The 24588-nt window shown below is 39.7% G+C and overlaps 1 protein-coding gene across 4 annotated transcripts in view; it reads right to left on the bottom strand.

Annotated features, from left to right (window-relative positions):
- LOC129564277 (zinc finger X-linked protein ZXDB-like) overlaps positions 1-24134 on the bottom strand; it is a 108479-nt gene extending 84345 nt beyond the window's left edge. For 2 of the 4 annotated variants that reach the window (XR_008687461.2, XR_008687462.2), the window contains exon 1: positions 21610-24133. Coding sequence is in view for 1 of the 4 variants with exons in the window: in XM_088834347.1 (XP_088690473.1) it covers positions 21604-24045 (2442 nt within the window). In the remaining 3 variants the exon portion in view is untranslated. Of the gene's footprint in view, positions 1-15152 lie in introns of those variants that run through there. The other 2 variants (XR_008687463.2, XM_088834347.1) reach the window with 2 other exon arrangements.
- Between the last annotated feature and the right edge of the window lie 454 nt (positions 24135-24588).

Here is a 24588-nt window from a genome sequence, read left to right as displayed (position 1 = left end):
CAACTTCTTGTGACCCTGTAGACTATGGCCTGCCAGGCTATTCTGTCAGGGGGGCTCTCTAGTCAAAAATACTGAGCGTATTGGCCAATACTAGTTGCCATACCCTTCTAGAGCATGATATTTCCTGCTGCCTACCTGCCAACTCCCCGGAGTAGCTGGTGCTGCCAGAACCCCTGTGACCCAAGCATCTGCCTCGCCTCCACACATGGCCCTCACAGGGGCAAACCCAAATCCTCCAGGGCAGCCCCAGGAGCAAACCCCAGTGGACGACCCACATGCAGAGGTGAAAATAAAATCACAATTGAAACCCAGGTGTAGTGTGGCAAAGGAAGAAGACCCAAAACCTTCCCACCAGCTGTACAAGCTGCAGATTAAATCCACATGATCAACTAGGCATACTCTGTGTCTATGGAATATATAAAAAGACATTGAGAGCCCCCACAAAATAAAACGCACTAGGTCTGATAGCTGTGGACATTGGAGGCAAGAACACACAGGAGTAGGACCAGATTAGAATCTGAGCTGCCCCCACAACGGGTCTAGAGATCAGTACAGTGCTGGAGGCCATCCTAGCGAGGTGAGGTGTACTGTGACCCCCAGCGAGGGAAAGGACTCTGACAGCAGTGACTCAAGAAAAACTTTTATTAGTCATGTTTTCACTTGCTCTATAGATTCTGTTGGATTTTGTTTTTCTTTTCTTTTCTTCCCCTCTCCATCACCCCCCACCCCCCTGTTGTAGTTGTCGATTTTATTGGCACTATGCAATCTAATCAAGCTTCTGAGATTTTTTTTCTCAGTCACATTTTTTTATTGTTGTTATAAACCTCTGCCTCTACATTGGGCTTTTGAAGTTCTGTGAAGTTTTCCTTTTTTTTTTTAAACTCTTTTTATATTTTAATATATAATTTTTTAAACCTACTCTTTTTACATTTATTCCTTTGTTTGCATTTCCTACTGTACTTTCCCCTTGCAGTTAATCTTTAATGTATATAAATCTGCTCTATATACCTCTATTTAACTTTGCATATGTATTCGTTCTTTCTTTTCTTTCTTTCCTCTCAGCATATTTGTTAGTTTTATTTTCATTGCTTTATTCCCCAGTTGGCATCTTGCTTTAGTTTTGTTTTCCAGTTTGTGCTTTGGTTAGTTTTGTTTTTAACTGGTAGAAATAATTTTTGGTTTCCTTTGTTTGCCAGGTCAATCTATTGTACTTTACTTTCGTCGGACTGTTTTGATTTTGCTTATGGGTGCATATGTATTTGTGTATATTCAGTCACACTTTTTATCTGCCTCTCTGTTGGGATTTTGCAGTTCTGTGGTGGTTTTTTTCCCATTTTTCTTTCTTCTTCCTTTTTTTATTTTTTCCTCTTTTTTATAATTTCAATTTTTAATTTTTTAAACCTATTGTAGTTTTCTACATTTATTCCTTTGTTTGCCTTTCCTATTGGTCTATGCCCCTTGAGTTAATCATTAATGTATATAAATCTTCATCTACCTCTACTTAACTTTTCATATCTATTCCTTCTTTCTTTTCCTTTCCTCTCAACATATTTGTTAGTTTTGTTTTCCAGTTGTGCTTTAGTTAGTTTTGTTCTTAACTGGCAAATATAATTTTTAATTTCCTTTGTGTGTCGGGTCAATCTACTGTACTTTATTTTCGTTGTACTGTTCTGACTTTCCCTATCGGTGTATATGTATAAGTGTATATTCCATTACTTTAATTATTTGCCCGACTTTGCAACTGCCATTTGTCTGGGGTTCATCTTTGCTTTCTCATTTTTGTATATTTGTTTCAATGTCACTTAATGCCATAAGAGACCACTTGTGGAATCTTTGTTCCTGACCAGAGATAAAGCCATGAGCCTTTGGAGTGGGAACACTGACTCCAAGACCCTATTCTATCAGAGAACTAACCCTGGGACTATCAAATAGTGAGAACTCACACAAAGGAAATCACTTGAATTCAAGACCCAGCATCACCCAACCACCAGTAGCACCCTGGGCAGGATGCCTCATCTAAACAACAAACAAAACAAATATACAAATCCAATGATCATCAGGCAGGATTACCACCTCACTGAGCCTTGCCCATCAGAGGAAAAACAAACAAACAAACAAAAACAACAAAAAATACTCAGCACAAATCTCACCCTATATGAAGCTTACACAAACCACTGGACCAAGCTTAGGAGGGAAGAAACGAAAAGGAAGAAAGAATTCAACCTTGAAGCCTGGGAAAAGGAGACCTCAAACACAGTAAGTTAAAATAAAAAGTAATAATGAAAAGGCAGAGAGATACTACAAAAATGAAGGAACAAGCTAGAAACACAGAAGTCCAAATAAATGAAGAGGAAATAGACAAAATACCTGGAAAATAATTCAGAACGATGATAGTAAAGATGATCAAAAACCTTGAAAACAAAATGGAGAAAATGCAAAAATCAATTAACAAAGAAGTAGAAGAATTAAAGAACAAACATACAGAGACAAACAATGCAATTACTGAAATTAAAAATACTGTGGAAGGAATCAATAGCAGGATATCTGAAGCAGAAGAAAGAATCAGTGAGCTGGAAGATAAAATGGTGGAAATAACTGCTGAAGACCAGATTAAAGTAAAAAGAATGAAAAGAACTGAGAACAGTCTCAGAGGCCTCTGGGACAATATCAAACACACCAACATTCGAATTATAGGGGTCCCAGAAGAATAGAAAAAGAAAGTGTATGAGAAAATTTTTGAAGAGATTATAGTTGAAAATTTCCCCAACATGGAAAAGGAAATAAATAGTCTTTAAAGTCTAAGATGTGCAAAGAATCCCATACAGGACAAACCCAAAGAGAAACTTGATAAGATGCATAGTAATCAAACTAACAAACACTAAACACAAAGAAAATATTAAAAGCAGCAAGGGAAAAGCAACAAGTAACATACAAGGGAAATCCCATACATTTAACAGCTGTTCTTTCAGCAGAATCTCTGCAGGCCAGAAGGGAATGGCAAGATATAGCTAAAGTACTGAAAGGGAAAAATTTACAACCAAGATTACTTTTTCTGGCAAGGATTTCATTCAAAACTGATGGAGAAATAAAAAGATTTTCAGACAAGCAAAAGTTAAGATAATTCAGTACCACCAAACCAGCTTTACAACAAAAGTTAAATGGACTTATATAGTCAAGAAATATAAGACAAGAAAAAAGATCTACAAAATCAACCCCCCCCAAATAAAGAAAATGGCAATAGGAACATACATATCAATAATTACTTAAAAGGTAAATAGATTAAATGCTCCAAGCAAAGACACAGACTGGCTGAATAGATCTAAAAGCAAGACCCATATATATGCTGTCTAGAAGAAACCCACTTCAGACCTCAAGACACATATAGACTGAAAGTGAGAGGATGGAAAAATATATTCCAGGCAAATGGGAAGCAAAAGAAAAGCTGGAGTAGCAATCCCCATTTCAGACAAAAGAGACGTTAAAATAAAGAAGATTACAAGCAATAAGGAAGGACACTACATAATGCTCAAGGAATCAATCCATGAGGAAGACATAACAATTGTAAATATCCATGCACCCAACACAGGAGCACCTCAATACATAACACAAACAATAACAGACATAAAAGGAGAAACTGACAGTAACACAATCATAGTAGGAGACTTTAACACCCCACTCACAACAATGGACAGATCATCCAAACAGAAAATTTAATAAGGTAACACAAGTCTTAAATGATACATTAGATGAGATGGATCTCACTGATATCCTGAGGACATTCCAACCAAATGCAGAAGAATACACCTTCTTCTCAGGTGCACATGGAACATCCTCCATGATAGACCAAATCTTGGGTCACAAGTCAAACCTCAGTAAATTTAAGAAAGTTGAAATCATATCAAGGATCTTCTCCAACCACAACACTATAAGACTAGACATCAATTACAAGAAAAACCTGTAAGAGACACATGGAGGATAAACAATGAATTTATAAATCACCAACAGGTTACTGAAGAAGTCAAAAGGGAAATCAAAAAATTTCTAGAAACAAATGACAATGAGAACACGACAACTCAAAACCTATGGGATGCAGCAAAAGCAGTTCTAAGAGGGAAGTTTATTGCAATACAATCCTACCTCAAGAAACAAGAAAAACATTGACTAGACAACCTAATTTTACACCTAAGGCAACTGGAAAAAGAAGAACAAAAAAAAAAAAACCCGAATTAATAGAAGGAAAGAAATCAAAGATATGAGCAGAAATTAATGAAAGAGAAATGAAAGAAGCAATACTAAAGATTAATAAAACTAAAAGTTCATTCTTTGAGAGGATAAACAAAATTGACAAACCTTTAGCCAGACTCATCAAGGAAAAAAAGAAAGAAGAATCAAATCAAAATAAGAAATGAAGAAGTAGAGGTTATAACAGACGATGAAGAAATACAAAGGATTATAAGAGACTATTTTGAACTACTACCAGTTCACTTCATTTCAGTTGCTCAGTCGTGTCCGACTCTTTGCAACCCCAAGAATCACAGCACGCCAGGCCTCCCTGTCTGTCACCAACTCCCGGAGTTCACTCAAACTCATGTCCATTGAGTCGGTGATGCCATCCAGCCATCTCATTCTCTGTCGTCCCCTTCTCCTCCTGCCTGCAATCCCTCCCAGCATCAGGGTCTTTCCAGTGAGTCAACTCTTCGCATGAGGTGGCCAAAGTATTGGAGTTTCAGCTTTAGCATCAGTCCTTCCAATGAACACCCAGGATTGATCTCCTTTAGAATGGACTGGTTGGATCTCCTTGTAGTCCAAGGGACTCTCAAGAGTCTTCTCCAGCACCACAGTTCAAAAGCATCAATTCTTCGGTGATTACCTTTCTTCACAGTCCAACTCTCACATTCATACATGACCACGGGAAAAAACCATAGCCTTGACTAGATAGACCTTTGTTGGCAAAGTAATGTCTCTGCTTTTTAATATGCTATCTAGGTTGGTCATAACTTTCCTTCCAAGGAGTAAGCATCTTTTAATTTCATGGCTGCAATCAGCATCCGCAGTGATTTTGGAGCCCCAAAAAATAGTCTGGCACTGTTTCCACTGTTTCTTCATCTATTTCCCATGAAGGGATGGGACCAGATGCCATGATCTTAGTTTTCTGAATGTTGAGCTTCAAGCCAACTTTTTCATTATCCTCTTTCACTTTCATCAAGAGGCTTTTGAGTTCCTCTTCACTTTCTGCCATAAGCGTGGTGTCATCTGAATATCTGAGGTGATTGATATTTCTCCCGGCAATCTTGATTCCAGCTTGTGTTCCTCCAGCTCAGCATTCCTCATGATGTACTCTGCATATACCTTAAATAAGCAGGGTGACAATATACAGCCTTGATGTACTCCTTTTCCTATTTGGAACCAGTCTGCTGTTGCATGGCCAGTTCTAACTGTTGCTTCCTGACCTGCATACAGGTTTCTCAAGAGGCAGGTCAGGTGGTCTGCTATTCCCATCTCTTTCAGAATTTTCCACAGTTTATTGTGATCCACACAGTCAAAGTCTTTGGCATAGTCAATGAAGCAGAAATAGATGTTTATCTGGAACTCTCTTGCTTTTTCCATGATCCAGAGGATGTTGGCAATTGGATCTCCGGTGCCTCTGCCTTTTTTAAAACTAGCTTGAACATCTGGAAATTCATGGTTCACATATCGCTGAAGTCTGGCTTGGAGAATTTTGAGCATGACTTTACTAGCGTGTGAGATGAGTGCAATTGTGCGGTAGTTTGAGCATTCTTTGGCATGCCTTTCTTTGGAATTGGAATGAAGACTGACCTTTTCCAGTCCTGTGGCCACTGCTGAGTTTTCCAAATTTGCTGGCATATTGCGTGCAGCACTTTCACAGAATCATCTTTCAGCGTTTGAAATAGCTCAATTGGAATTCCAACACCTCCACTAGCTTTGTTCGTCGTGATGCTTTCTAAGGCCCACTTGACTTCACATTCCAAGATGTCTGGCTCTAGGTGAGTGATCTCGCCATCGTGATTAACTTGGTCGTGAAGATCTTTTTTGTACAGTTCTTCTGTGTATTCTTGCCACCTCTTCTTAATATCTTCTGCCTCTGTTAGGTCCATACCATTTCTGTCCTTTATCAAGCCCATCTTTGCATGAAATGTTCCCTTGGTATCTCTAATTTTCTTGAAGAGATCTCTTGTTTTTCCTATTCTGTTGTTTTCCTCTATTTGTTTGCATTGCTCTCTGAGGAAGGCTTTCTTATCTCTCCTTGCTATTCTTTGAAACTCTGCATTCAGATGCTTATATATTTCCTTTTCTCTTTTGCTTTTTGCTTCTCTTCTTTTCACAGTTATTTGTAAAGCCTCCCCAGACAGCCATTTTGCTTTTTTGCATTTCTTTTCCATGGAGAAGATCTTGATCCCTGTCTCCTGTACAATGTCACAAACCGCCGTCCAGAGTTCATCAGGCACTCTATCTATCAGATCTAGTCCCTTAAATCTATTTCTCACTTCCACTGTATAATCATAAGGGATTTGATTTAGGTCATATCTGAATGGTCTAGTGGTTTTCCCTAGTTTCTTCAAGTTAAGTCTGAATTTGCCAATAAGGAGTTCATGATCTGAGCCACAGTCAGCTCCTGGTCTTGTTTTTGCTAAGTGTATACAGCTTCTCCATCTTTGGCTGCAAAGAACATAATAAGTCTGATTTCGGTGTTGAGCATCTGGTGATATCCATGTGTAGAGTCTACTCTTGTGTTGTTGGAAGAGGGTGTTTGCATATGGCAATCAAATAAATGACCTGGATGAAATGCACAGATTCTTAGAAAAGTTCAATCTTCCAAGACTGAGCCAGGAAGAAATAGAAATTATGAACAACCTGATTACAAGCACTGAAATTGAAGTTGTGACAAAAAAGTCTCCCAAAACACAAAAGCCCAGGACGAGATGGTTTCACAGGAGAATTCTATCAAACATTTAGAGAAGAGCTAATACCTATCCTTGAAAGCTCTTTCAAAAAATTGCAGAGGAAGGAACACTTCCAAACTCATTCAACGAGGCCACCATTACCCTGATACCAAAACCGGACAAAGACAACATAACTAAGAAAACTACAGTAGGTCAATATCACTGTTGAACATAGACGCAAAAATTCCCAACAAAAAGTTTAGCAAACAGAATTCAGCAACACATCAAAAAGTTCATACTGCATGACCAAGTTGTGTTTATTCTAGGAATGCAAGGATTCTTCAATATATGCAAATTAATCAATGTGACACACCATGTTAACAAACTGAAAGATAAAAATCATATGACAATCTCAACAGATGCAGAAAAAACCTTTGACAAAATTCAGCACCCATTTATGATTAAAACTCTTCGGAAAAATGGGCATAGAAGAAACCTACCTCAACATAGAAAAGGACATATACGATAAGCCTAAAGCAAACATTATTCTCAATGGTGAAAAACTGAAAGCATTCCCCCTAAGATCAGGAAAAAGACAAGGGTATCACTATTCATCACTATTATTCAACATAGTTATGGAAGTCCTAGCTACAGCAATCAGAGAAGAAAAATAAATAAACGGAATACAGATCAGAAAAGAAAAGCTCTCACTGTTTGCAGATGACATGATGCTCTATATGGAAAAACTTAAAGACACCACCAGAAAATTACTAGACCTAATCAGTGAATTTAGCAAAGTTGCAGGATATAAAACCAATACAGAGAAATCACTTGTTTTTCTATATACCAAAAAATGGAAAATCAGAAAGAGAAATTAAGGAATCAATCCCATTCACAATTTCAGCAAAAGAATTAAATCTTTAGGAATAAACTTCCCTAAAAAGACAAAAGAAAACAGATGGAGGGATATTCCACGTTCCTGGGTAGGATGAATCAATATTGTGAAAATGAATATACTACCAAATGCAATCTGCAGATTCAATGTGATCCCTACCTATCAAATTACCAATGACATTTTTCACAGAACTAAAACAAAAAATATCACTATTCATATGGAAACACAGAAGACCCCAAATAGGCAAAGCAGTCTTGAGAAAGAAGAATGGAACTGGGGGAAACAACCTTCATGACTTCAGATTATACTACAAAGCTACAGTCACCAGGACAGTATGGTACTAGCACAAACACAGAATTATAAACCAATGGAAGAAGACAGAAAGTCCAGAAATAAACCCATGCACCTACGGGTACCTTATTTTTTACAAAGGAGGCAAGAATATACAATGGGGCAAAGACAGCCTCTTCAATAAGTGGTACTGGGAAAACTGGATAGCTACGTGTAAAAGAATGAAATTAGAACACTTCTAACACCATACACAAAGATAAACTCAAAATGGATTAAAGACCTAAGTGTAAGACCAGAAACTAGGGAGGTGGGAGGGGGGTTCAAGATGGGGAACACATGTACACCCAGGGCAGATTCATGTCAATGTATGGCAAAACCAATAAAATAATGTAAAGTAATTAGGCTCCAATTTAAATAAATTAAAAAAAAAACACTTAGAGGAAAATATAGGCAGAACACTCGATGACACAAATCAAAGCAAGACCTCTATGACCTACCTCCTAGAGTAATGGAAATAAAGACAAAATTATACAGAGTGAAGTAAGCCAGAAAGAAAAACACCAATACAGTATACTAACGCATATATATGGAATTTAGAAAGATGCAAATGATAACCCTGTATACGAGACAGCAAAAGAGACACAGATGTATAGAACAGTCTTTGGGACTCTGTGGGAGAGGGTGAGGGTGGGATGATTTGGGAGAATGGCACTGAAACATGTATGTTGTCATATGTGAAACGAATCACCAGTTCAGGGTCGATGCATGTTACAGGATGCTCAGGGCTGGTGTGCGGGGATGACCCAGAGGGAGGATAAAGGGAGGAGGGAGGTGGAAGGGGGGTTCAGGAAGGGGAACTCATGTACACCGGGGCGGATTCATGTCAATGTATGGCAAAACCAACCAATATAACATTGTAAAACAATTAGCCTCCAATAAAAATAAATAAATAGATAAATAAAATCTAATCAGAAAAAAAATAAAATAATAAAATAAAACTGGCAAAAAAAAAAAAAACAAATAAGTGGGACCTGAATAATTTTAAAAGTTTTTGCACAAAGAAGGAAACTATAAGCCAGGTGAAAAGGAAACTCTCAGAATGGATGAAAATAATAGCAATTGAAACAACTGACAAAGGATTAATTTTCAAAATACACAAGCACCTCATACAATTCAATGCCAGAAAAAACAAACAAACAAACAAAAAAAAACAATCAAAAAACAGGACAAAGACCTAAAGAGACATTTCTCCAAAGAAGACATACATATAGCTAACAAACACATGAAAAGATGCTGAACATCACTCATTATTCATTTCAGTTCAGTTCAGTCGCTCAGTCATGTCTGACTCTTTGTGAGCCCATGAATCGCAGCATGCCAGAACTCCCTGTCATCACCAACTCCCGGAGTTCACTCAAACTCATGTCCATCGAGTCGGTGATGCCATCCAGCCATCTCGTCCTCTGTCATCCTCTTCTCCTCCTGCCCCCAATCCTTCCCAGCATCAGGGTCTTTTCCAACAAGTCAACTCTTCGCATGAGGTGGCCAAAGTATTGGACTTTCAGCCTCAGCATCAGTCCTTCCAAAGAACACCCAGGATTGATCTTCTTTAGGATGGACTGGTTGGATCTCTTTGCAGTCCAAGAGACTCTCAAGAGTCTTCTCCAACACCACAGTTCAAAAGCATCAATTCTTCGGTGCTCAGCTTTCTTCACAGTCCAACTCTCACATCCATACATGACCATTGGAAAAACCACAGCCTTGACTAGATGGACTTTTGTTGAAAAAGTAATGTCTCTGCTTTTTAATATGCTGTCTAGTTTGGTCATAACTGTCCTTCCAAGGAGTAAGCGTCTTTTAATTTCATGACCGCAATCACCATCTGCAGTGATTTTGGAGCCCAAAAAAATAAAGTCTGACACTGTTTCCACTGTTTCCCCATCTATCTCCCATGAAGTGATGGGACCAGATGCTATACTCTTAGTTTTCTGAATGTTGAACTTTAAGCCAACTTTTTCACTCTCCTCTTTCACTTTCATCAAGAGGCTTTTGAGTTCCTCTTCACTTTCTGCCATAAGGGTGGTGTCATCTGCATATCTGAGGTTATTGATATTTCTCCTGGCAATCTTTATTCCAGCTTGTGCTTCTTCCAGCCCAGCATTAGAGAAATGCAAATCAAAACTAAAATGAGATATCATCTCACACCAGCCGGAATGGCCATCATCAAAAATTCTACACACGGTAAATGCTGGAGAGGGTGTGGAGAAAAGGGAACACTCTTGCACTGCTGGTTAATGTAAATTGATACAGCCACTATGGAAGACAGTATGGAGATTCCCGATTCATGTCAATGTATGGCAAAACCAACCAATATAATATTGTAAAATAATTAGCCTCCAATTTAAAAAAAGAGAGAAAAAAATACTAGAAATAAAACCACCATATGCCCCAAGAATCCCACTCCTAGGCATATACCCTAAGGATACCAAAATTGAAAAAGACACTTGTATCCCATTGTTCATTGCAGCACTATTTACAATAGCTAGAACATGGAAGCAACCTAAATATCCATCAACAGATGAATGGATACAGAAGTTGTGATACATATACACTATTCAGCCATGAAAGGAAAGCATTTAATTCTGTTCTGATGAGGTGGGTGAACCTACAACCTATTATACAGAGTGAAGTGAGTGAGAAAGGGATAGACAAATATTTTATTCTACCACATATATACAGAATCTAGAAGAATGGTACCAAAGAACTTATTTACAAGGCAGCAGTGGAGTGACAGTCATAGAGAATAGACATATGGACATGGGGAGAGGGGAGGAGAGGGTGAGATGTATGGAAAGAGTAACATGGAAACTTACATTACCAAATGTAAAATAGATAGCCAACTGGAATTGCTCAGGAAACTCAAACAGGGTCTCTGTATGAATCTAGAACAGTGAGTTGGGGAGGGAGATAGGACAGAGGTTCAAAATGGAAATGATATATGTATACCTATGGGTGATTCATCTTGAGGTTTGACAGAAAACAACAAAATTCTGCAAAGCAATTAACTTCAAAAAATATAAATGAAAAAGAAAATGATGAACTATGGACAGAGGTTCATGACATTGTACAGGAGACAGAAATCAAGATCATCCCTAAGAAAAAGAAATGCAAAAAAGCAAAACGGCTGTCTGAGGAGGCCTTAAAAATAGCTGTGAAAAGAAGGGACATGAAAAGCAAAGGGGAAAAGGAAAGATATACCAATTTGAATGCAGAGTTCCAAAGAATAGCAAGGAGAGATAAGAAAGCCTTCCTCAGAGATCAGTGCAAAGAAATACAGGAAAACAATAGAATGGGAAAGACTAGAGATCTCTTCAAGAAAACTAGAGATACCAAGGGAACATTTCATGCAAAGATGGGCTTGATAAAGGACAGAAATGGACCTAACAGAAGCAGAAGATATTAAGAAGAGATGGCAAGAATACACAAAATAACTAGACAAAAAAGATCTCCATGACCCAGATAATCTCGATGGTGTGGTCACTCACCTAGAGCCAGACATCCTGGAATGTGAAGTCAAGTGGGCCTTAGGAAGCATCACACGAACAAAGCTAGTGGAGGTGATAGAATTTCAGTTGAGCTAATTCAAATCCTGAAAGATGATGCTATTAAAGTGCTGCACTCAATATGACAGCAAATTTGGAAAACTCAGCAGTGGCCACAGGACTGGAAAAGGTCAGTCTTCATTCCAATCCCAAAGAGAGGCAATGCCAAAGAATGCTCAAACTACCGCACAATCGTACTCATATCACACGCTAGTAAAGTCATGCTCAAAATTCTCCAAGCCAGGCTTCAGCAATATGTGAACCATGAACTCCCAGATTTTCAAGCAGGTTTTAGAAAAGGCAGAGGCACCAGAGATCCAATTGCCAACATCCGCTGGATCATGGAAAAAGCAAGAGAGTTCCAGAAAAACATCTATTTCTGCTTCATTGACTATGCCAAGGCCTTTGACTGTGTGGATCACAATAAACTGTGGAAAATTCTGAAAGAGATGGGAATACCAGACCACCTGACCTGCCTCTTGAGAAACCTGTATGCAGGTCAGGAAGCAACAGTCAGAATGGTACATGGAACAACAGACTGGTTCCAAATAGGAAAAGGCGTACATCAAGGTTGTATATTGTCACCCTGCTTATTTAACTTATATGCAGAGTACATCATGAGGAACACTGGGCTGGAAGAAGCACAAGCTGGAATCAAGATTGCCGGGCGAAATATCAATCACCTCAGATATGCAGATGACACCACCCTTATGGCAGAAAGTGAAGAGGAACTCAAAGGCCTCTTGATGAAAGTGAAAGAGGAGAGTGAAAAGGTTGGCTTGAAGCTCAACATTCAGAAAACTAAGAATATGGCATCTGGTCCCATCACTTCATGGGAAATAGATGGGGAAACAGTGGAAACAGTGTCAGACTTTATTTTGGGGGGATCCAAAATCACTGCAGATGCTGATTGCAGCCAGGAAATTAAAAGATGCTTATTCCTCATGACCAACATAGACAGCATATTAAAAAGCAGAGACGTTACTTTGCCAACCAAGGTCGGTCTAGTCAAGGCTATGGTTTTTCCAGTGGTCATGTATGCATGTGAGAGTTGGACTATAAAGAAAGCTGAGTGTCGAAGAATTGATGTTTTTGAACTGTGGTGTTGGAGAAGACTCTTGAGAGTCCCTTGGACTCAAGGAAATCCAACCAGTCCATCCTAAAGGAGACCAGTCCTGGGTGTTCATTGGTAGGACTGATGTTGAAGCTGAAACTCCAATACTTTGGCCACCTGATGCGAAGAGCCCACTCATTTGAAAAGACCCTGATGCTGGGAACGATAGAGGGAAGGAGGAGAAGGGGACGACAAATGAGATGGCTGGATGGCATCACCTACTCAATGGACATGGGTTTGTGTGGCATCCAGGAGTTGGTGATGGACAGAGAGGCCTGGCATGCCACACTTTATGGGGTCGCAAAGAGTCGGACATGACTGAGCAACTGAAGTGAACCAAACTAATTAAAAGTAAAAAAAAGAAAAATTGTTAAATCCCTCTGTTGTACACTTGATACTAATATTATATTATATGCCAATTATAATTCAATAAATATTACATATATTAAAAGTCACCAAATTTTTAAAGTCTCATCCATCTAAAGAAAGACTCAATCCTGTACATAGAGTCTTCTGAAAGCAGACTATAATATGCTGTAAAATATACAAGTTTAATCAGAAGGATTGATAAAACAAAGTCTGATTTAATAACAAAGGAATTTCTTTTTTTCCCAATGAATTTATCCTTCATTCCTTTCCATATGCCCTGCCAGGGAAATAGTTTTACATCTGGCCTAGGTTTCTCCATTTTCAAGGTAGCCAAATTACTAAGGTTATAATTGCAAAAACAGTAATATTTTAACAATGCTTCCAAGTCCTATTGCTTTCTAAGTACATAAACAATGACATAGCCATGGGAAAGTGAATCTTCAAAGGAAATTATATAGAAAAACAAGTTTTACTTAATAAACCTTCTGGTAAGTGAGGAAAAAATAATAACTATGACATCCCCTTTGTTCTATTAGTATGTCATGGCATCTGATAACAGTTCTTATTTATATTATTGATAATTAACAATAAAGTAATAATAATAATCTCCAAGAAGCACAGGGACATAAAGTGACTTTAAGGGAGAAAACATGTTGCATTTCCTTAGAAACACCAAATGCTATGTTTGGTATTAATTCCAACATGAATCAAGAGGAAAAAATATCTGTCCAGCAGTACACAATCTAAAATTGGAACTATCCTGGAATGAACTTTTACTCTATTCACTGAGTCATTGCCTGAGGAATTTCCACTTCAGCTCTCTGTTTTGGCTAATTCCCCACAAACAGATAGGTAACCAGCTTCCTTCTTCCACATCCAGCATAATGTTGTTTCATACCACAGTTATCCCTCCATTGTACCGGCTAAACAAGAAAGGGAAATAGAACCTGCTAAAGATTAACAATTTTTTGGCTTCATTCTAAAGGGAGAATGCCTAGAGCTGAAATGTCTTTGTTTTTGCTACCATTTGTAATTGTTTTTCATCTCGGAAACACAGTGCTGCTTGTCACTAAAGAGAGTTATGTTTTGCTATGATGGACTTTTTTCTCTTTTCCAACTGTGTTAAGAAATTTTATTTATCTTAGTACTATTATCTATAGTTTTCTCTTTGAAAATGACGTTTATTTTATATGATTTCCATAAAATCACTTTCATATATAATACTACATTCAGGATTCCATATAGAATAAATAAAAGTAAAACATAACTTAAAATGTATTTGCCAAAGGATTCTGCTATAATTATTTAAGTACCACTCAAAATTTTGTTTAAATTTTAATTTAGGATAGTTTAATCTAATTGCTGTATCCAAAATTAAAGTTTAGATTCTTAAAAATTTTTGAAGTACCTTTGATAATCTGTGTACTGAAATTTTTATCATAATTTTTAGTCCATACTCTAAGAATGACAGCTGCTATTTAAATCTTTATCATTCTAAACTATAAGCATTTAGAACTTGACTATATATTATTTTTCATTGCTTGAGTTTTCTTTACTTATATAATAATGTTTGTGAGCATAAGAACAGATTGTCAAATATGTGCTCAAAAATGTTTGTTTGAATGAATTGTAAAGAACCCACCTGCCAATGCAAGAGATGTAAGAGACACAAGTTCAATCCATGGGTTAGGAAGATGCCCTGGAGGACAACATGGCAACCCACTCCAGTATTCTTACCTGGAGAATCCCATGGATAGAGGAGCCTGGCAGGCTACAGTCCATAGGCTCACAAAGTCAGACACGACTGAAGCAACTTAGCATGCATGCAAGCTTGTTTTAAACTTTATAGTGTCTCACACAGAGTAAGCACTCAATAATTATCCACTTCTTAAAAAGCTGATAACAGTAAGAGATATTCCTAAGGGATTCACACTTTATTAGTGCTCTTAAAATCACTGTCTTGCTTTGTTTAAAATAGTGAATGGTTTTCTATGTAGGCCAAGTGTTTTTTCAGGTCCATAAATGTTACCTTGCTCCTTGGAAGAAAAGCTGTGAAAAAGATTGCTGTGAAAAATTCCTTGAGTCAGGAACATCCCCTGGAGAAGGAAAAGGCTACCCACTCCAGTATCCTGGCCTGGAGAATTTCATGGACTGTATAGACCATAGAGTTGCAAAGAGTTGGACATGAGTGAGAAAAACATCTATTTCTGCTTTATTGAATACAAAAAAGTCTTTGAATGTGTGGATCACAACAAACTGTGGAAAATTCTTCAAGAGATGGGAAAACCAGATCACCTTACCTGCTTCCTGAGAAATCTGTATGCAGGTCAAGAAGCCACAATTAAAACTGGATATGGAACAACAGACTGGTTCCAAATTGGGAAAGGAGTATATCAAGGCTGTATATTGTCACCCAGGTTATTTAACTTATATGCAGAATACATCATGTAAAATGCCAGGCTAGATGAAGCGCAAGCTGGCATCAGGATTGCCAGGAGAAATATCAATAACCTCAGATATGCAAATGACACCACCCTTATGGCATAGAGTGAAGAGGAACTAAAGAGCCACTAGATGAAAGGGAAAGAGGAGAGTTAAAAAGCTGGCTTAAAACTCAACATTCAAAAACCTAAGATCATGGCATTCAGTCCCATTATTTCATGGCAAATAGATGGAGGAAACAATGGAAACAGTGACAGACTTTATTTTCTTGGGCTCCAAAATCACTGCAGATGGTGATTGCAGCCATGAAATTAAGATGCTTGCTCCTTGAAAGAAAAGCTATGACTAACCTAGACAGCATATTAAAAAGCAGAGACATTACTTTGCCAACAAAGATCCATCTACTAAAAGTTACGGTTATTTTTAGTCATGTATGGACATGAGAGTTTGAATATTAAGAAAGCTGAGTGCTCAAGATTTGATGCTTTTGAACTGTAGTGTTGGCGAAGACTCTTGAGAGTCCCTTGGACTGCAAGGTGATCAAGCCAGTCAATTGAAAAGGAAATCAGCCCTGAATGTTCATTGGAAGGACTGATGCTGAAGCTGAAGCTCCAGTACTTTGCCCGCCTGATACAGAGACCTGACTCCTTAGAAAAGACCCTGATGCTGGGAAAGACTGAAGGCATGAGGAGAAGGGGATGACAGAGGATGGTATAGTTGAATGGCATCACCAACTCTATGGACATGGGTTTGAGCAAGCTCCAGGACTTGGTGGTGGACAGCGAAGCCTGGCATGCTGCAGTCCACGGGGTCACAAAAAGCCAGACACGACTGAGCAACTGAACTGAACTGACTGAAATGTTAGCAGAAAATCAGAATGAGATGAAGTGTTCTGTTGATGACAGAACAATCAGATGGCAAACTTCACCATCAAACAAAATATAATTGCTACATAATTATTTATGCTACTTTTTTGTTCTCTCACTTTTTCTTTGGACTCCATTCCATCTGAGTTATCACCACTAGTGGTAAAGTTAACAAAAAAATGGGAAAATATGCCAGGATATATAAATAAGAAAGGATGTGATCCATGTGACTGAGTTACTACACCACATTGTTAGTCACAGAGGGAATCATTAATAAGGAGCCCCAAGGATCACATGGAAGTTAGTTTTGGACAATTCTGGTCCTATCTCTTCTAATATGAGAAAAATATAGGTAAAATTCAATCTAGCAGAGTTTATATAGAGGAACTATTGAAAGTAATGACTACACAGTTCAGTTCAGTTCAGTCACTCAGTCGTGTCTGACTGCACAGCACCTGTCAATTTTGGAGAAGTGATTTATTATATTATATAAAACATCTGTTGAATATCCATTGTAGGGAAGAGAATTGTAAGAAAAAATTGTCAGACGAGGTAACATAGTACATTTTGATGCAGAGTATTGTGGGAGGGTGTTGTATGAGGTTGAAGATGACTGCAGATATTAATACTCAAAGGCAAACCAGAGTACAGACATTGAATGTAAATCTGAGACTATATGAAGGAGCCAAGAGAGATGAAATGGCCCCTGTCTAATGGTGTGTATAACCCACAATATGTATAGTTTATTCAGGGATAACTGATTCTTCACTTCTCAATAAATTAAACATGCTCTAAATTAATTTTCTTTCAGTATATATTCCTGAAAAAAGTCAATACCAAAACTTTTGTTTATGTTAATGAAATGTAAGTTTTAGTTTTAAAAAAAAAATCCTTGAAGCATCATTTCTGATCTTCTGTTCTCTCATAAATGTCTCATATATTCAGTGAGTCACCAAGTTATATGTTTCTCCAATTTAGAAACATCTCCAATCTGTCCTTTTCTGCCAACTCCAGTCCAAGCCTTCATCACAGAACCCTGAAATTATTAGAGTCCTAAATTATTTTCCTATTGCCCCTAACCAAATTCACATTGTACAAGTCTACTATATTAGACTTTCTATATATTCATCACTTAACTTCTCTTCTTAAATATTAATATTTTCACTGACTCTTAAACATGTCCAGAATAAAGTCCTATGCAGTGTGACTGTTTTTCATAGTTCTTCAGAGATTGGTTCCATATTTGCAGTCTAATCCTAAGACCTAGCACTTATCAAACATGCATCCTGCCTTTGAGCTAGTTGTCTTTCCAAGTGTTTTGTGGCCAATTGCATTTCAAATTCTTTCCTTGTGCTTTTTTTCTGACTGGAATTTATCTATTTTCTTATCTATGTAATTAAATCTAACCATACGTTAAAGCATAGCTATTGCTACTCCTTTCCTCCAAGCCATTACTTTAATGTCTGAAAACACACTTGTCAATATTGTTTTGAAGTGAAATATTTAACGTAAATTCGCATTTCCTCGCCAAAATTAAGAAGTAGCTCACATTTTATTCCTCTTATCTGAATCTCTGCTGCTGCTGCTGCTAAGTCACTTCAGTCATGTCTGACTCTGTGCAACCCCATAGACAGCAGCCCACCAGGCTCCCCCGTCCCTGGGATTCTCCAGGCAAGAACACTGGAGTGGGTTGCCATTTCCTTCTCCAATCCATGAAAGTGAAAAGTGAAAGTGAAGTTGCTCAGTCGTGTCTGACTCTTAGCGACCCCATGGACTGCAGCCTACCAGGCTCCTATGTCCATGGGATTTTCCAGGAAAGAGTACTGGAGTGGGGTGCCATTGCCTTCTCCAATCTGAATCTCTAGTACTCTTCTATCTTATATTTTGCATATAGGCAGTAAATTAGCATGAAATATACAATAAGCTTATAATATTACCAAATCAACTTAGATTTCAAAAATTAAAAAAAAATTCATTTGTAATAAGTGTTTTGCTTTTAATATATAGATGTGTTCTGACAAAGTGCTTGATAACTTGTTCTCTAAATGTGCATAACATATTTCACTTTCTAAAAAATTATTAAGCAAATCTTTAATTCAGAACCTTGAATTACATAAATTTCAGCTCATTTCACTGTTATCAATAGTTTGAGTGAGCTGCAACCAAATTAGCTTTTATTACCAAATCATCAAGTAGATTTGTTTGATGTCAGTAATTACAAAGGGATTATGGATATTCACAAACAGGGAATTAATCAATGCTTTATCTGGAATCAAGGAATAGTCATAAATACCCTTCTTTTATTTTTCTTGGATAGGAATATGAAGTATTTGATCCAGAGAAAAATGACCCTTATATTCTATCAAGTTTCACTTCTATTACTCAAGGCTTCCAATTATGGGATTGGGGGTGGGAGGAGACGGGGACGACAGAGAATGAGATGGCTGGATGGCATCACCAACTCAATGGACATGAGTTTGAGTGAACTCCGGGAGTTGGTGATGGACAGGGAGGCCTGGCGTGCTGTGATTCATGGGGTCGCAAAGAGTCAGACACGACTGAGCGACTGAACTAAACTGAACTGATAGTGAGATTAAGGTAAAAATGTCAAGATAAATGTATTTTAACTCATGATGAACACCCTGGGGATGCAAACCTTTCTACAAAGTATTTTGTTATTAGGATTTCAATTGGCAAAATTTTAATAAATCAAAGACTGAAAAAGCCCAAAAAGCAAATGAGATCATATTAAATCATACCCCATTGTTTTCTTCTGAATGGCAATTTTATGCCAACACTAACAAAAATATAACAATTATGCTTGTAGTGATACTTCTGACTGTAGTTTCATGCTATTTTCACCATCAGTTTGGAAAAAAGGTATTGAGTAAGAAATCTTTTCATCAAATTGACTGAAAGAAACCATGTGGGCCCAAAAATACAATATATTTATCTTCAAGAAAAATAGAGCCTGTCCTTTTGACAATGCCACAGAATGTAACAAAAGCATATTTTAAGATCATTTTTAATGAGGGATAAAAGAAACAAAATGACAGGATTTTAAAATGTCTTTATGGTTATATATATTAACAGATGCTTAAGACCGTCCTCTTGGACTTAAGTAAAGACAATACATTTCTAAAATGGGCTTAAAATTTTTTGAAAGTGCTGAGGGAGAACTGTTAAACGGTTAGAAACAATTACACTCTGACCATTTCCTTGGATTTCAAATTGATGTATACTTTTTGCTTTTTCACTGAATGAGTACAACCAATTTAAAAATTAGCACAGATGCATTTCAAGATGGCAAATTATAAAGTGCACTGCCAAAGTGCTACAATAATTGTTATTGACAAACATACATACAAACAGTACTGGATTAGAATGCTTCAGAGCAATAGTGTTTGCTAGCAGAATTACATAGTTAAAAAAATTAGAAAAATAAAAAACTACATGTCTCACTAAAACCTTACATAAAATATGTCCATTATTATTTGATTCATATACAAACACTCTGACCTCTAATTCCAGAAAATAATTTCTTAATTCAGACTTGCAGTAAATATTGGGACTGAAAAATGGGCCATGTCCTGAATGGTTGAGAGATGGTGACCATGAAAAAAACTTACCTAACTCAAAAAACAGAGATCATGGCAAGGAATGTAATGCACATGTGAGAGAATAGTTTAGAGAGGGAGCAGAGCTGGCAGAAAGTAACAGACATCAATTATGGTGGAACAGAACAAGTGGTTATAAACAAAAGTTACCATGAAACTCTGAAGAGCAGAATGAAAGTTGATGTGCTTACATACACACACACACACACACAAACACAGACAAGAGTTAAGTAAATATTAATATGACTTATAGTTGCAACTTTGCCACAATTATCTCAAAATATTGTGAGGATCAACTATAACAGTTGTGAAAGTGCTACATAAACTATAAAATGCTATGCTCAGGTAAGACATAATATTTACTCAAAATGCAAAGTAAATCTCTCATTCCAACTCTGGAAGAAGGCAAACAATGAACTCTCTGGAGCACAGAGGGAAGAAAATCTTACTCTGGTCCATTTCCAGATTTTCTTGGAACCACAAACTTTCCTGTCACTCTACAAGACAGCTTTGAAGGCAGAGCAAAGACACAGTCCTGGTCTAATGAACAGGATGGCAAAGTCAGAGAATTGCATGGTAAAAATTCCTTAATCTGTGGGAGACAGAGATTCCCTTTTCTGCATCAAGCATTATTGCCTGCACAAGCATGATGTTAAACTATGCTAATTGTTTATCTTTGAAGAAGGGAATGAGAAGGCAGAAAAGGTCATAAAATTTCACTAAAGCATGCCAAAGTACAAAACATTTTCCCTCCAAACCTAACTAATAGGATAGAAAAGGAAGTCTACAACGCATCAGGTATGTGTAAATTACAATGAAGTCATGACACCTAGGGAAATAAGGGTTAGTAAGAGAAAATGACTTATTTAAGGCCACTTTTTCAACACCACAAAGTCAATATTTCTGACTTTGAGTCATATCAAACACTTGGCACTTTCGTCAACACAGCCTCCCATCAAAAAAAAAAAAAAAACGCTAGAAAGATAAAAACGTAAAAAGAACTAACCCAGACTTTCAGCTTTCTTTTTTAAGCACTACCACTAGATTTTAGAGATATTTTGGAATTGCAAAAAATTTCCACTAAAATTTTAAAGTTAAACACCAGTTCCATGTATTCAGATCATTAACTCTCAGTGCACTTTTCCTTACATTAGCAGCACATGCAGTTGTTAATCATTGTAAAAGGTCCTAAAACTTATGAGAAAGAGCACAAACTCAAGAAAATAGAGCTAAAATGACCTCAAGAACAATCTATTCAAACCACCTCATCTTATAAATAAGGAAATTAAGGCTCAGATAGGATAAGTGACTTGTTCAAGGTCACACAACCCGCAAGTTCCAGACTCAAGATCAGGATTTAAATCTCCAAACTTGTAGCCCAGGACTCTGTTTTCCTTCAGACCTATAAGAAATGACTGTATTTAAGCATTCAGTCCAGAATATTCTCAAAACTGAGTGTCATCAATAAAAGTAAGCCACGTGGCAAGGAATGAACAGAGTTTAGTTCATACCAAAAACGAGTTGCCAGTCACTGTGATAAGATCTGTTTCTTTCTGAGACCCATGGTTTCCTGCTGGATTGGAGAATCCAAACTGGGTTTCTTCCTCCTGTGCAAAGAAGTCAGAGTCAGGATGTACATTCCATTCCGTTTTGGTTGGTGACAGTAGTTCTGAGACACTGTTTTCACAAAGGGTGCTTGAAGGAGTCAGAGCATCTGTGTCTACTGTTAGCTTACTGCTAGGGATCAAAGCTTGGGGCTCTTGACTGGAGTTTTTCACAGCCAAAGAGCTCAGAGATGCCAACGGCCCTGCACTTAGACTTGCGACATCATCCATATCTAAGGGACCCTGCTGAAAACCTGCTGGTGTCGTTCCAAAGAAGAGTGAGGTATCCAAACTTTGAGGAAGGTCACTGGTGGCCATCAAGGCCTGAGGGTCCACCGCCTGCCCTAAGGAATTATTATTATTAGCAGGGAGGTTTCCTGCCAGAGTTGAGTTCACAGAAGCCACATCAATAGTCAAGATCCCAGAGTTCACCAATGCCGTGTCCAGTACTGCAGCAGAACTATTACCAGGCACATCAGAGAAGAGAGACACGAGCTCAGCATCACTGAGATCACTCTGCCCCTGGCTGGTAAGTTCACTGCTGGGTGTAAGAGAATTTGCAGCTTCCAGCTGAGCTAAGAGATCCTGACGCAGGTTGTGCCTTTTGGCCATGTGTGTCTTCATGCTGTGCTTGGATGTGAAGAGTTTATTACAAGTGGCGACTGGGCATCGGCTTTTCCAAGTGTCCACATCCTGCAAGTGTTTCTTGGAGTGAATGTAGAGACTACTGCGAGCAGAGAACCTGGCACAGCAACCTTCCACCGGGCACACAAAAGGCTTCGTGCCCAGGTGGGTTATGCTGTGGCCTTTCAGATGTTCAGCCCTTGTGAAAGATTTCCCACACCCTTCCACGGGGCACATGAACCTCCGGTCATCGTCGTGCTTCCGTTTGTGCCTTAGGAGTTTGGACATGCTAGTGAAGTTCCAGCCACAGCCCTCAAAGTCACAAAGGAACGGTCTCTCACCAGTGTGGCTCCGAAGGTGAATTTTCAGCCTACAAGCCTTGTCATACTGTTTACTGCAGCCAGGAAAGGAACAGGAAAAGAGTTCCTGTTCCCTGAAGTGGGCGCGGTTATGGGAAAACAGGGCACTCACTGTGATAAATGTCTTCTTGCAGCTGGAAAACGCACACTGGTAGGGCCTCTCAGGCTCGAAGTGGCTGCGCTGGTGGGTGCTGAGTTTGGCCTGCGTGGGGAAGGTCTCCTCACACACTTCACATTTGAATGAGTTCTCCTGCTCGTGGCCCTTCATGTGTGCTTTGAGGTTATACACGGTGGTGAAGCTCTTGCCACAGCCCTCTGCTGGGCAGCCAAAGGGCCTCAGTTTGTCGTGTGACTGCAGGTGCCTCTTGAGCTTGTAGGAGGTGGTGAAGGTCCACCCGCAACCACCCAGGGGGCACTTGAAGGGCCGCTGGCCCTGGCTGCTGCTGTGTGTCAGCAGGTGCACCTTCAGCTGGTGCTTCTTGGCAAAGGTTTGTCCGCACTGCACCTCAGGACACAGATACAGCAACACGCCCTGGCCCGGGCCTGGCGGCCCGCGGGGTCTCTCAACAGCAGCCGGGCCCTCCGCCTCCTCCTTGGGCGCTGGGGCAGGCGCAGGCTCTGCCCGCTCCGCCAGCAGGAGGTCGGGCGGCAGCTCAGGACAATCTCCAGGCTGCGCGGCGTGCAGGATCCCAGCTTGCGGGGCTATCAGACCCCTGGCCTGCGGGGCAGGGGCGACCCCAGGCGTCCAGGCAGGCGTTGGGGGCGTGGCCAGAGTGAGGACGCCGTTCTCCAAGCGCAACAGCAGATTTTGGTTGTGAATGGTGACTGTGCCTGCGAAGGCCGCGGCAGGGCCCAGGCCTGGAGCGGGGATCGGGGCCAGGGCCGGGACTGGGGCGGGGATAGCGGACAGGCAGCTGGAACCCAGCACAGGGCGGCCCTCGGGGTTCGCGCCGCTTTCGCCCCCCAGGAGCCTTGGGCCCAGCCCGGCCTCCTCCCTCCACAAGGGCCCTGCGGCCTGGCCAGCGCCCGCCGTATCTACGTCTCCACCCACCGGGTCCAGCAGCACCAGGAAGAAGTCATCGCCGCCGCTGCCGCCGCCGCTGCCACAGCCGCTAGCGTGATCAGGCCTCAGCGCCAACGGGCTCGGGCGCGGGCCTGGGCACGAAGAAGCCGCGCTGGCCTCCTCACGCCGCCGCCCGGGCCCGCCATCTTGAGGGCCCCGGAGCAGCAGGAGGCGGCGCGCCGGGGCCTGACCGGCCCGCAGGTCAGGACCTCCGCGGATCCGGCCGCCGCCCTCGGGGCTCCCAGCCCCTCCGCTTTGTCGCATCCCGCGAGCTCGGAGCAGCCTCGGGATTTCCATCTCTGCGTCCGTGAAGCTCCACTGGAACCAGAGCCGCGGAGGAGGCGCGACCCCGCCCCCTGCCGCGGGCCCGAACACGTTCCTGAAAGGGGAAAAAAAAATGTGCACTGCGCAGAAACTGGCCCTATCAGATATTAAAACGTGTTTAACGCCACCGTGATTTAAATATTCTTGTACAGGGTCTCTAGAACAGAATAGAACGCCCAGGGGCAGAGCCTCGTATACATAAATAAATTCCACTCTTAATATTGGTAGGAAATCAAGGAGGTCTTCAGAGATACAAGGGAAATGTCAGTTCACTTCAGTAAAAAGTGCTGGAATGAATACTTTAGGCTTCTGTCTACTAAATGGCAACATAAACCGGAACCTCACGATATGTACCAAAATAAACACACACCCCAGTCCCTCCCAGGGCTTAGCATGGCAGTTAGCACTTACCATGTGTTAAACACTGTGTATTGCATGGATGGATGGTTGGATTGATAGGAGACAGAAAATTCCTGAGAGAATACACTATGGAAAAGGATGTCTTTTTAAAAAATT

This window comes from Moschus berezovskii, chromosome X (genome assembly GCF_049115385.1).
Source record: "Moschus berezovskii isolate FMDL1 chromosome X, NW_MosBer_1.0, whole genome shotgun sequence".
NCBI classification, from domain to species: Eukaryota; Metazoa; Chordata; class Mammalia; order Artiodactyla; family Moschidae; genus Moschus; species Moschus berezovskii.
The sequence above is the reverse complement of the archived record's forward strand: the minus strand, read 5'-3'. Positions and strand labels throughout refer to the sequence as shown.